This window comes from Schistocerca serialis, chromosome 12 (genome assembly GCF_023864345.2).
Source record: "Schistocerca serialis cubense isolate TAMUIC-IGC-003099 chromosome 12, iqSchSeri2.2, whole genome shotgun sequence".
In the NCBI taxonomy this organism is placed as follows: domain Eukaryota; kingdom Metazoa; phylum Arthropoda; class Insecta; order Orthoptera; family Acrididae; genus Schistocerca; species Schistocerca serialis.
This window is the reverse complement of record NC_064649.1, coordinates 14,487,972-14,502,827: the sequence shown is the minus strand read 5'-3', so window position 1 is coordinate 14,502,827 and position 14,856 is coordinate 14,487,972. Positions and strand designations below refer to the sequence as shown.

The 14,856-nt window shown below is 39.4% G+C and overlaps 1 protein-coding gene across 1 annotated transcript in view; it reads left to right on the top strand.

Moving 5' to 3' along the window:
* The window catches only part of LOC126428286 (uncharacterized), a 76,968-nt gene extending 63,018 nt beyond the window's left edge, over window positions 1–13,950 (top strand). The window contains exons 6-7 of the mRNA XM_050090203.1: window positions 9,081–9,287; window positions 13,403–13,950. Coding sequence (XP_049946160.1) covers window positions 9,081–9,287; window positions 13,403–13,519 — 324 coding nt within the window. The 3' untranslated portion in view covers window positions 13,520–13,950. The remainder of the gene's footprint in view (window positions 1–9,080; window positions 9,288–13,402) is intronic.
* The last annotated feature ends 906 nt before the right edge of the window (window positions 13,951–14,856 follow it).

The following is a 14,856-nucleotide window of genomic DNA, read 5'->3' as shown; positions in this document are numbered from 1 at the left end:
TCCAAAATGTATGTTTCTTTTTTTGCGGGGTGGCTTGTTCATTTTCTAAAGTGTGGGAAAGTTCTACACCGGTGTTTAAAACCTTAATCATTCAAAGGATCGAAAAGTTTTGTGGTTCTGAGAGAAAGTATTCTGTTACTTAACATGGAAAAAGTGTATTATCACTCAGGAAAAAGTGTGTTCTTAACTGGGACAACCGTGAAAAATCCAGAAATTTTTTTTTCTTGTCCACATATACACCCTATAATTACAAGCAAAGAAAAGTCATATGGAATGCTGCATCTAAAAATTTGAGATGTGGTGCTGTGAGCGTCAAGCATTACATAAAAAGTTTCCGACAGTATTACTGTAAAAAATAAGGTACCATAACTTTCGAAGTTGAAAAGCAGAGAAGAATAAGGAAGAACTTTACAAAAAGTGTGTATGAAAACTGTGCACAAATATTTATGCTATGGCAATTTATTGGCACTACCGCTGAGGAGCCTGACATCTGAACAAAAGAACTGGGTGTAACTCTTCGACAGACTATTAAAAATCGAAATAAAGGACTCAAAATAATAATAATAATAATAATAAGAATAATAATACAAAATTGGAAATCACTATGACTGTTCTAATGGATTCTGGCATCTATGAAATTCCCAAACTTACTGGGTCTGAGGATGTTGATCTACACATAATATTTCATGATTAAAGTTGTGTAAACAATTTTTTATAAAATAAAAGACAAATGATACATTGAAAATTAATTAACCTTCACATAAAGACCAAGAACCTACCTCAAGCATTGCTTGGTCCCAGGAATAAACAGTGGAATGCTTTGTTTTGAAATGTGAATTAAATATTTGACTGCTGTATAAGTCGCCAATTTCTAGCTGACAAAATATTGTTGCCAGCCTTATCACTGCTGTTTCCCAAGCAGAAAATGTAGAATCTCTCTGTGACCTTCTTTTGAAGTTTGCAGACACAATATTTTCACATTATATTTTTCATACCTCTGTTATTGAAATACTTCTTTACCTACAGGCACTTTTGCATTTTCTTCTTCTTGTCACCTTTTCATCACAATAAACACAGCACAAGCTCCCAAGCAAAGAAGGTGATCCATGTCAGACTGCTTGCACAATGAGGCATCGTGTTGGACATGAGAAAACCCATTCTTTCCCCTAATTGTTGTGCATGCCGTTTTATTCCCGTGCGTCTGCGATTTCACACGAGAAAAGAGGCTTCGTGTGCACATGCATTTAGACTGTTCATTTTTCTTCACTTTCACTGGGAGGAAGTAATCTCATTCGTGAATCTATTAATTGATATGCAGTTTTAGTCCTACTTGTGAACCTTCTTTTTATTTCCATCATTGCTGCTTCAGTGTATAGATTCATCAGGAGGACCAAAAGATTCTTTCTAATGTGAGCATTTCCTTTCTTGGTCTTTCATTGTTATTGCTCTTTCTTGGATTTTGTACATTTTGTCAGTCACACAATATTAAAAATGTTGGGTTGGCTGAACTCAATAACAAGGCCGTAACACCAAGTGTATCTAGGACAGAACTGAACCCACCTGACTATGTAGAGCAACATTTTGATTGATTATACTATGCAGATGATAGAAAATTGCTTCAGATTCAAAACTATACAGTAATCAAAGTGAAATAAAGGGATGTTTTAACATGTCTACTACTGCCCTTTCATAGCCAGAACAGTATTCTTTTCTCTGAGAGTTAATCATTTTATCAAAAAAAGAAGAATCATATGGGTGACCATGCACATTGCTTATAGAAAATGAAATCTATTGTAGCCAACTAAATCTCTGTTAGATTCTGGTTGTCGAATTTTGTTACGTTATTCTTCTCGGCATACTGGAAATAATTATCCTTTTAGTTCACAAATAAACCTCTCTTCTTAAATAACAATTCCAGCATTGATGACAAAAATTTCCTGTACTTTAATCTGGGGCATTCAGTCTTGATATGTCAGCTCAAATAATATGCCTAATGGCTTGTAATAGCTCTTCGACATTCTTTTCACAATAATATGGGGTGTATATGTCCTGGGGCAACCAATAAAGAATCCTTTTTAGCCCACTACTGCAGAATAATACTGCAGCACCAAAACATAAACAAGAGAAAAACACCAAAATGAAACTTAAATTGCAAAAAAATGTGCTATTTACAACAAAACACAGTCCACACACAACTGTCTACTGACAGCAAAATGTCAATGGCTGTAGGACAAAAACTGTGCAATACTGCATAACAACAAACAGCTTTCGATGAGGGTGATGTTACAATTGTTTACATTTTCTAACAGGTCATGGGAAAATATTGCAAACGGTGGTTTGAGAAGCGTTGTTCTCAAAGTATAGAAGATGAGTAATGTTCCATGTGAAAATGTGCGATGAATTTATTAAATTACAGAGCAGTTGACACTCTTTTGAGGACCAGCCACTTAGAAAAATTTCAAACCCTGTAGACTAGCCTATATTTGATTATTTAAAATTTTAGAGTAACACTTGAAAAAAGGACCAATGTTACTTTTGAAATCTTAGCTTTGCTTATAGCTATACTATATGTAAAGTAATTTAAACCATTAACTTTTCTTATTTGTATGTTCATGACACTTAATAGTGATGTTGCTGTTGGCTAACATCATCATGTGTCCTATACTGCGACCATCTGCTGTCATATGCCGGCGAGATGATGTGATGTGAGCTATGATTGCTTGACAAAACTACACGGCAATCTCTCTTTCAGACCTTCGGAAACCAATGAGCTCTATTTGATGGAATTCATGTTTATACTTTCTTAATAAGAAGATACGCAATTTACATGTTGCTGCACATCAAAATGCAGTTTACATGTTGCTGCACATCAAAGATCTTTCCTAAACACATTGGTTTTTTTTTTTTTCCTAAAGTGCTGACAATGTATATGCTTGAGTATAAAACCTTTCCCATTCAAAAGACTAGTAAGTTGTAGAGCTCCGAGGGAAAGTATACTGTCACTTAACATGGAGAAAGTTTATTTTCACCTGGGAAAAAGTGTATTTTTAACAGGAAATCTGGGAAAAACCCAGGGATTTTTTTTTTTCCATGTATACACCCTGTAATAGAGTCTAGTTTTTCTTTCCCTCAGATTCCAACTAGATTCTTTGCGACAAAGAATGAGAATCTCCAGGCAAGTGTTGCTGTACAGATTTAGGAAAGACAGCATTTCCAAAGAAAACGTGCAAATTAGTACTTTTCATATCAGACCACTTATATGCTTCAGAATACTTTTATAAATTAGTATTAAAAGTAGGCCACTAAATTATTTTACTTGAATTTCCTTCAAGCTTACACTTTTTTTCAGCATTCATTCAGATTACGAAAAATTTTTGGACTTTGCATAAAACATCCATTTTTTAAGCATTTGCACAGTGACAGAATGGTGCTCTGAGGCAGGCTGGCTCTACAGCCAGTTGCAACTGAAATATTGGAGTATAATGAAGATTACCAAAAGTGTATTGTGGTTTATGTCAAATAAGTGGAAGGGGAGTGAAGGTATTTTGTCCTATTTTGTCCACAACTTCCATTTACTGTGTTTTCAAACATTTTTTGTTCACACTTCACAATCTTACATCTTCCGATGGTCTTCACATCTCCTGCACTTTTCCCTGTCTCCTTGACTAGCTATCCCTTCTCCTGATCTGATCATTGATTCCCTGTGGTTTTTTAATCAAGTTCTGTGGGGCCATACGAGCCAAAGTTACATAGTGATGGAACAAATCAGTACATGGTTTACAGAACGCTGATGAGAAAATTTCTGAACACAAGAGTTAAAGCAATGAAACACACAAAAAATGTGAGTGATTTTATGGATAAATGCCACATTGTGAGGTCATGATTGCTGCATCTCAACTGAAATGAAAACAGATATGATCTCTTTGAGTTGTGACAACTTTCAGTTCAGCATATCTTGGCTCAACAGCGAGTTGTATGCACCAGCATGGTACTCATTAATGTGGTTTCTACACATATAGTCAGTTGGGAGCACACTGTCAGAGGAAGTATTATAGGGGGAAAAAAGGCCAAGTTATGTATTGAATTTTACATTTACATGTCGAAATAATATTGAACAATAATTTTCAGATAGGGAATGTCCTTAAAGATTGAATTATTTGTGAAAGTTGAAATTTTATTTGAATCTCATAGAATGATTTAGTTACTATAATTCAATAACAAAACATTTTATACTGTGGGCAGCCACAGCTCTGGAATTACATCTTGATAAACTGCAGCAGCTGTTAAATGATCCTTTATTAAAATGACTAGTTTTGCAGCTTACAGTTGCATTGTCAGGTATACAGGTACATTTGAATAGAAAAAAAAGGGGGGGGGGGGAATATGTTGTTGTTGTGGTCTTCAGTCCGACGACTGGTTTGACGCAGCTCTCCATGCTAATCTATCCTGTGCAAGCTCCTTCATCTCCCAGTACCTACTGCAACCTACATCCTTCTGAATCTGCTTAGTGTATTCATCTCTTGGTCTCCCTCTACGATTTTTACCCTCCTCGCTGCCCTCCAATGCTAAATTTGTGATCCCTTGATGCCTCAGGACATGTCCTACCAGCCGATCCCTTCTTCTAGTCATGTTGCACCACAAACTTCTCTTCTCACCAATCCTATTCAATACCTCCTCATTAGTTGCGTGATTTACCCACCTAATCTTCAACATACTTCTGTAGCACCACATTTCGAAAGCTTCTATTCTCTTCCTGTCCAAACTATTTATTGTCCATGTTTCACTTCCATACATGGCTACACTCGATACAAATACTTTCAGAAACGACTTCCTGACACTTAAATCTATACTCGATGTTAACAAATTTCTCTTCTTCAGAAACGCTTTCCTTGCCATTGCCAGTCTACATTTTATATCCTCTCTACTTCGACCATCATCAGTTATTTTGCACCCCAAATAGCAAAACTCCTTTACTACTTTAAGTGTCTCATTTCCTAATCTAATTCCCTCAGCATCACCCGAGTTAATTCGACTACATTCCATTATCCTTGTTTTGCTTTTGTTGATGTTCATCTTATATCCTCTTTTCAAGACACTGTCCATTCCATTCAACTGCTCTTCCAAGTCCTTTGCTGTCTCTGACAGAATTACAATGTCATCAGCGAACCTCAAAGTTTTTATTCCTTCTCCCTGGATTTTAATACCTACTCCAAATTTTTCTTTTGTTTCCTTTACTGCTTGCTCAATATACAGATTGAATAACATTGGGGAGAGGCTAAAACCCTGTCTCACTCCCTTCCCAACCACTGCTTCCCTTTCATGCCCCTCGACTCTAACTGCCATGTGTTTTCTGTACAAATTGTAAATAGCCTTTCGCTCCCTGTATTTTACCCCTGCCACCTTTAGAATTTGAAAAAGAGTATTCCAGTCAACATTGTCAAAAGCTTTCTCTTTAAGTCTACAAATGCTAGAACGTAGGTTTGCCTTTCCTTAATCTTTCTTCTAAGATAAGTCGTCAGTTTTTCCATTCGTCTGTAAATAATTCGTGTTAGTATTTTGCAGCTGTGACTTATTAAACTGATAGTTCGATAATTTTCACATCTGTCAACACCTGCTTTCGTTGGGATTGGAATTATTATATTCTTCTTGAAGTCTGAGGGTATTTCGCCTGTCTCGTACATCTTGCTCACTAGATGGAAGAGCTTTGTCAGGACTGGCTCTCCCAAGGCCGTCAGTAGTTCTAATGGAATGTTATCTACTCCCAGGGCCTTGTTTCGACTTAGGTCTTTCAGTGCTCTGTCAAGCTCTTCACGCAGTATAGTATCTCCCATTTCATCTTTATCGACATCCTCTTCCATTTCCATAATATTGTCCTCAAGTACATTGCCCTTGTACAGACCCTCTATATACTCCTTCCACCTTTCTGCTTTCCCCTCTTTGCTTAGAACTGGGTTTCCATCTGAGCTCTTGATATTCATACAAGTGCCTCTCATTTCTCCAAAGGTCTCTTTAATTTTCCTGTAGTCTGTATCTATCTTACCCCTAGTGAGATAAGCCTCTACATCCTTACATTTGCCCTCTAGCCATGCCCGCTTAGCCATTTTGCACTTCCTGTCGATCTCATTTTTGAGACGTTTGTATTCCTTTTTGCCTGCTTCATTTACTGCATTTTTATATTTTCTTCTCTCATCAATTAAATTCAATATTTCTTCTGTTACCCAAGGATTTCTACTAGCCCTAGTCTTTTTACCTACTTGATCCTCTGCTGCCTTCACTACTTCATCCCTCAGAGCTACCCATTCGTCTTCTACTGTATTTCTTTCCTCCATTCCTGTCAATCGTTCCCTTATGCCCTCCCTGAAACTCTGGTTTAGTCAGTTTATCCAGGTCCCATCTCCTTAAATTCCCACCTTTTTGCAATTTCTGCAGTTTTAATCAACAGTTCATAACCAATAGACTGTGGTCAGAGTCCACATTTGGCCCTGGAAATGTCTTACAATTTAAAACCTGGTTCCTAAATCTCTGTCTTACCATTATATAATCTATCTGATACCTTTTAGTATCTCCAGGATTCTTCCATGTATACAACCTTCTTTTATGATTCTTGAACCAAGCGTTAGCTATGATTAAGTTATGCTCTGTGCAAAATTCTAACAGACGGCTTCCTCTTTCATTTCTTAGCTCCACTCCATATTCACCTACTATGTTTCCTTCTCTCCCTTTTCCTACTGTTGAATTCCAGTCACCCATGACTATTAAATTTTCGTCTCTCTTCACTACCTGAATAATTTCTTTTATCTCATCATACATTTCTTCAATTTCTTCGTCATCTGCAGAGCTAGTTGGCATATAAACTTGTACTACTGTAGTAGGGCTGAGCTTCGTGTCTATCTTGGCCACAATAATGCGTTCACTATGCTGTTTGTAGTAGCTTACCCGTACACCTATTTTTTTTATTCATTATTAAACCTACTCCTGCATTACCCCTATTTGATTTTGTATTTATAACCCTGTATTCACCTGACCAGAAGTCTTGTTCCTCCTGCCACCGAACTTCACTAATTCCCACTATATCTAACTTTAACCTATCCATTTCCCTTTTTAAATTTTCTAACCTACCTGCCCAATTAAGGGATCTGACATTCCACACTTCGATCCGGAGAATGCCAGTTTTCTTTCTCCTGATAACGATGTCCTCCTGGGTAGTCCCCGCCCGGAGATCCGAATGGGAGACTATTTTACCTCCGGAATATTTTACCCAAGAGGACACCATCATCATTTAACCATACAGTAAAGCTGCATGCCCTCGGGATAAGTTACGGCTGTAGTTTCCCCTTGCTTTCAGCTGTTCGCAGTACCACAACAGCAAGGCCGTTTTGGTTAATGTTACAAGGCCAGATCAGTCAATCATCCAGACTGTTGCCCCTGCAACTACTGAATAGGCTGCTGCCCCTCTTCAGGAACTACACGTTTGTCTGGCCTCTCAACAGATACCCCTCCGTTGTGGTTGCACCTACGGTACGGCTATCTGTATCGTTGAGGCACGCAAGCCTCCCCACCAACTTCAAGGTCCATCGTTCATGGGGGAATATAATAAACAATATTTCTATATCCAAAGTTGAAAGGGAATGTAGTAAATAATGATGGATAAAAGCACTCACAATCATTTCATATAAAATCTAGGCCGACCTTAAATTGACGGTCCAACATTCTTAGTCAGTTCAGAATATAACACCCATCTAAAGAGCAGTAGTCGGGTAATAAAATCAGTAAAATGATGGAGTCGACCATCCCAAACGGCAAAGGATCCTACAATAAAAACTGAGAGAACTGATAGGGTCTACAACTCAAAGTCTGAAAATGTGGAATTAAAGTAACAACTTTTGACAGAGAATTTAATAAAGTAATAATGATGTCTCAGTCCATTGTGCTTAAAGAACTCTGAACAACCAATTATCAAATAATAATGATGCTGAAGCAATGCATCATCAACAAGGCAAGACGTAATTATTGATGAAGTGAGAAAGCGAGACGGGTCTTACGACTGGTAACATGTGGAAGATCACAGGTTGAAGTTCTGTTACGGTAATCAATATTGAGACTCCTTCTGCTTGCTCACTCCAATGATGATAACTCCTCCTCATGTTGATGACAGATCACGGTGGCAATTCTTCTGGAAAACCTGGAATTCTCAGGGCTTCATGTTGATTATGGAACAGGGTGACAGTTCTTCTGGAAAACTTGCAATTCCCATGGAATTACATTTTACCTGGAAAAATCAGGGAGATATGAGGGAATTCTGTGTTTTTAACCTAGCACTGAAATCGAAATTTATTGAGTTGTATAAATTGCACATTTTAGAATTCTTAATATCTCGAAGTGTGTTAAATATATGAATATTATTCAACATAAATTATCGATGTTTGAAAACTGTGGTTAAATTACTGCTTATGGTTGGTTCTCAGCTCAGAGGAAAGAAAAAATAATTATTGTGGTATGCTGCCACACCACCTCCCCAATGCAGACCATTAATTTCAGGAGCTTCTTGATGCCATCTTCCTCCTCACACCTGGTATAATTCTCGGGGTGGTTTCTGCCGCCCCCCCCCCACACCAAGTTTGAGTAGGCACCCTGTGGATTGGTTTTCATCATGAGTATTATTATCTAATTGATTGTGAAATTCGTTAAATGCAGGGTAATGAGGAGACACTGTTAGTCTTTTACATCCTTTGTCAAAAGAGGTCACTGAATTGTACAGGTGGTAACAAAATCGTGCCAAGAGAATTGAATAAAACTTCAACTTTCACAAATTCTTTGACCTTGGACGACAGCCCCTACTTGTGAATTACCATTCAATGTTGTTCCGAAATGTGACCATACAATGTGTTATGCTATTTGGCTTTCTTTCAAATACTACCTCTGCCAAAGTGTTCCAAGTGATTGTAGACATTTTGATGACTGTCGCACTCAGAAACGAGCGAGTGTAATTCTCACTGTATCGCCTTGCTGAGGTTGTACCCCTTCTAATACTGGAGCTCGTACTGCTGAAGCAATTTTGACGCACTCACATGTTCTATCAGGACAGAGTGGTGGTACTGGAAGGCGATGTGACTAATGCGGCAGATGTGATCCGGGCAGCGGACGTGATCGTGATGAACAACGTGTTCGAGTTCTTCATGCCGGCGGAGAAGCAGGTGGCGGTGTGGCGGCTCCTGCGTGCAGCGGCACGGCCGGGTGCACTTCTGGTGACAGTTCCCGCACTTGAGGCAGCCTTCGCCCACCTACAGGTAAGTGCTGGCCACACCCTGCAGGTGGGAAATATGGTGAGACGGAAGAGGTCTATGTGCTACAGTTCCAACCCTTAAATGTTTTCTTTTGTTTTTTCCATTCTACATGTAAAGGCTAGTTTACACAATGACACTGGGTTGCAAAACTCATTTTGTGAAACACAGCGACACGAGTACACTTTCGTTTTGTTGTTCGGTCTCAGAAGTGAACCTTTTGGCAGGTACACAAGTAGTGACGGAGTTGATACCTGTGTGAAAAAAATAAGAATTGTGTTTGTATTGAAGAAGAAGAAGAAGAAGAAGAAGTCAGCTCAGTAACTTCACTACAAGAAGCTATTGTAGAAGACCCAAAAAGTTATTTCCACTATCTCAGAATGTAACTAGGACAGTTCACTTTCCATCTTAATAGAGCTAATGATATGACAAGAAAGAAAGATACTATAATGTGTGAAGCATTGTTATCAGAACTGAAACTACAGATCATGTTGCATTTCTTTGCAAGTGGGGGATTTGTATTCGCCTCTATAGTAGGTGTTGTCTGTTCTACGGCCAGATGTTTCAGTTGCTTGTATTTCTCATAGTTCACTTTGTGTGTGTGTGTGTGTGTGTGTGTGTGTTTTTGTGTGTTTATAATGGAACGGACTTTGCTCTGCAGCTCAGATATTGTCAATCCGTCTGTGTTCAGCAGTACATTGCTGCTTGTTTTTATAGTCGACACCATCGAAATCCTACAAGTGCCTCGCATGCCGTAGATGTCTGAGAAGTGCAAATTTTCCTCCATTTCCCACCTTGTATTTAACTTTATTGATGCGACACCTAACCTCAGATGATGTGCAACTATTGGTTTCGTGTCATCAAAGTTTGAAAAAACCAAAATGGTTTACTTTCGTCAGCAACTTGCACGTAGTGAAGCAGCCAGTAATGCAGTTTGGAAACTTGATTTTACATCCCAGTGTCATCATGTAAACTAACTTAATGCATATGCTACGATTCCATAAAATGGCTAAATTCTTATTTGTGTAGTATTTCACTAGACTATTGACAGTATAGTGTACAGGCTGCTGATGATGAGAGTGTGCATAGTTCATGTAGAAATATTTTATGTAAACAAGTATTCATATTTTACAATATCTGTAAACCGTGTGCATGTGAAAGTTCGGCTTCTCTAGAAATTGTTTGTTTTTTGATTGATGTGGCTTATTTGAAGGCCCTCATTCTCCTCTTTCAACCAAATGTTATTCTTTTCTTTTTTTGTCAGAACTTAATGCTTCAGGGTGCATTGTCATGCTGATACAATCAATCGTCGTCTCCAGACTATCACTTTACTGTATGCAGGAAACAATGCTATAAAATGTGTTCATATACTTCTGCATTTAGTGTTTTATTAAGCACAACAAAGAAACCACACCACAATTGTGAAAAATACTCCCACACTCTGACGGAACTTCCTCTATTCTTCACTGATGGCTCTACCGCGATGGCAGATAGCATTCTGCAGACATTCACCAACCCCTAACCCTCCCATTGGATTGCCACTTAGAGCTCGATTAATCACTCCAAATCATTCCTTTTCAATCATCCACTGTCCAGTGGTGTCAGTTTTTACACCTCTTCGAGTGTTGCTTAGCATTGCCTACAGACTCGTGTGCCTTACAAGGTGCCGCACGACCATCGTACCCCATTTCTTTTTACCTCACTATGCACAGTCATTTTGCTGGCTGGACTGCTAGTAGCAGTTTGGAACTCACGAGTGATTCCTTTTGATGATTTCATGCAATTTTTTATGACCCTCCGAAATGCTCAAAAGTCCCTGTCCGTCAGTACGTGAGGTCTCGATCCCTGTTTAGCTGTGATTGCTCCTTAGTATTGTTTCCACTTCACAGTCTTATCACCAACAGTTCACTTGGCAGTCTTGCTGAGGTGACATACGATGGCTGTAGTCTGATTAAAATTACTCAATAGTTGAAGATCAGTTTGCATTCCGTAGAAATATTAGAACACGTGAGGCAATACTGACCCTACGACTTATCTTAGAAGATAGATTAAGGAAAGGCAAACCAGTGTTTCTAGCATTTGTAGACTTAGAGAAAGCCTTTGACAATGTTGACTGGAATACCCTCTTTCAAATTCTGAAGGTGGCAGGGGTAAAATACAGGGAGCGAAAGGCTATTTACAATTTGTACAGAAATCAGAAGACAGTTATAAGAGTCGAGGGGCATGAAAGGGAAGCAGTGGTTGGGAAGGGAGTGAGACAGGGTTGTAGCCTATCCCCAATGTTATTCAATCTGTATATTGAGCAAGCAGTAAAGGAAACAAAAGAAAAATTCGGAGGAGGTATTAAAATCCATGGAGAAGAAATAAAAACTAAATAACTGATGATGGTCGAAGCAGAGAGGATATAAAATGTAGACTTGCAATGGCAAGGAAAGCGTTTCTGAAGAAGAGAAATTTGTTAACATCGAGTGTAGATTTAAGTGTCAGGAAGTCGTTTCTGAAAGTATTTGTATGGAGTGTAGCCATGTATGAAAGTGAAACATGGACGATTAATAGTTTGGACAAGAAAAAAATAGAAGCTTTTGAAATGTGGTGCTACAGAAGAATGCTGAAGATTAGATGGGTAGATCATATAACTAATGAGGAGGTATTGAATAGAATTAGGGAGAAATTTATGACACAACTTGACTAGAAGAAGGGATCGGTTGGTAGGACATGTTCTGAGGCATCAAGGGATCACCAATTTAGTAATGGAGGGCAGCGTGGAGGGTAAAAATCGTAGAAGGAGACCAAGAGATGAATACACATAAGCAGATTCAGAAGGATGTATGTTGCAGTAGGTACTGGGAGATGAAGTAGCTTGCACAGGATAGAGTAGCTTATCAGCTGCCGGCTATCATTGGCTTATAGGTGATACACAAACACCGAATGGCAGAAGACAGGTTTTGTAGCCCTGAATTTAAATCCCTGTCCTAAGTTAACCTCAGCCTCATGATGTTCCAAGGAAATGGTGGTCAACGATCTGCAGCAGAAGTAAAATCATGATCGCTTTGTTCACGGCAATTAAACCTAACCTTAATGAGCAAGATGGAAAAAAATTCAGCAGTAAATGCAAACTGTAATTTCTCGCCGTCATTGATTAGCTGAAACTGACCTGACTCCGGCTACACGAGCTGCTGCGGTACCGGCAGATAAACAGTCCTCGTTGGCACTTGGTTGCAGATTATAGGCAACACAGGCAGATTCCAAACTAAAAAAGAATGACAGGAGGAAAAATAAGAGCAATAAAATAGTCAATACAGTGATGAAAATTGACTTGGCAAAGAATTAGAAATAAAAATTGCATTTAAATCAGTTAATTGAATGGTTCTATATGATTATATTAACTGTATGTGTGATGCTGAATCACATCTTGCGTAGAAGTATCCAGCAGTATTTGGTTAGTGCTGTTTATGAAATGTGTGTATTTCATTAACATTGTTTGTTTGTTTGTTTGTGTGTGGGGGGGAGGGGGGATGGTTTGTGCGCACACTCTTGTGCTTTTGTGTGTGGGGGAGGGGGGGGGGTGGAGAGAGTTGGTGTGGTTATTATGTGAGATGAAATACAAAATAAAAGTGCCAGACCCATTATTTGGGATCCAAACACATCATGAAAGAATACCGGACAAAGAATCAAAGTGAACTGACCAATTGTTATGGCAGTTTGGCAACAGCGAATGGCTTGGGCATGCTGTTGAGTGCTCTGATTGGAGGAAACATGTGAAGTGTCAACTATCAAGTAATTTTAATAGGACTATAGTCCACACTAGTAGTCACTGACCTCTTCCAACTGTGCCATTCTGCTGTTCCCACTTTTCTACTTACAACATAATACTCCCTGCCTCATTTTATACTGACATGTTCCTCTAACGATGTCTAGTTCTAGTAGTCAATTTCACATTTTGTAGGGGAGTCGATATACTTACACGCGCGCGCGCGCGCCACACACACACACACACACACACACACACACACACACACACACACACACACACACACACACACGAGAGAGAGAGGGAGAGAGAGAGAGAGAGAGAGAGAGAGATATGTTTCCAAAACAGTTGATCCATGGACTTTTTGCAGACGGGCATCGACCTGACGTCGTGGGTGCGACCGGTGCCACCGCATGACCCCGAGGCACCTGGCTTAGTGGACATAGCGGAGGAGGCAGAGCACGTGCGGCTGTACGAGGTGATGTAGTGCCCGGCAGAGGGGGCCTGCACGTGCAGGCCAGGACGATCTTCTGTGTTGACAGTCAGTGGCCACAGCAGTATGTGCGGCAAAAAATTGGTGGCACCGCAACACGCCATGTGACAGTTCAGCATGGGGTGAAACGTGGGCCAGTGGCAGTCGGTATCTGTATCGGCCTCAGAAGGTGGCATCAGTGTTACTAAATACTCATTCTCCTATGCATGTGTCGGATGTAAGTGGTATAATTTGTGTGTGTGTGTGTGTGTGTGTGTGTGTGTGTGTGTGTGTGTGTGTGTGTATGCAGTTAACGAAGTGTGGCTGTTTGGTCCAGGTGAGCCTGTGTGGGGAGACAGTGAACACTCACCTCATTGGACAGACTCAATTTTTGTCTCTGTAGAAATTCAGGAATATTTGATCTATTAAATGTCTTCCTAATTGAAGTGTTGCACTTGTGTTCATCAGTGTTGTTACCATCTGACAATTTTTGTGTATTATGTATCTGTGTTTTCTTTTTAACTTAAAATTCTTAAAGGTTAATGTTATGATTACATTAAACTAATGGGCACAGTTTTGGAACTGACACAATATTTTGTTACAGTAGTGGAAGTCAACCTGGGTGTCATGTAAAAATGTAAGCTCAACAGATTTAGCAAATCTATCTTTATTTGTAGTCTGCAAACCACTGTTTAGAGAATGGCAAAGGATACTTCCCACAGTAACACGTTTGTGGGTTGTTTCTTGTTCCAGGATAACTGCTTCCAGTTCCAGGTTAATTGCTTAAAATGGCTCTGTAAAGGCTTTAATCAGTTTATTGGTAGTCTTGCCTTCTCAGTCTGTGCAAGAGCAATAAATAGTGTTTTCCCTACAGGATCAATAATTAAGGGTGACGTAGTAATCTTGTAGATTCTCCACTTCGTACTGTTTCGTGAAATATTGTAAGCAAGCTTACGTGGGACAGTACACATCCACGTTTAAGCATACACCATTTCCGCATCTCCGAGATTTTCTCTCATGGGTCAGTCAACCGCGTCACCATTCGTGCTGCGTTTCTGTCTTGTTATCTCTGACGGAATTATGGTGTTGTTGGCAAACTTAAAAATTGTTTGTTGTTTTCAAATTTTAAGTCTTTTTCAAAATTTCTCCATTACTTCTTGTACCACGGGTCATGGATATGGCGCATTACCATGATGGAAAATGCCACTGCCATCTGGAAATATCATAATCGTGAAGGGGCGTACGTGGTCTGCAACCAGTGTCTGATACTACTCGGCCGTCACAGTGCCTTGCACGAGCTGCACTGGACCCAGGGATGCCCACATGAATGGTCCCCAGAGCATAATGAGGCT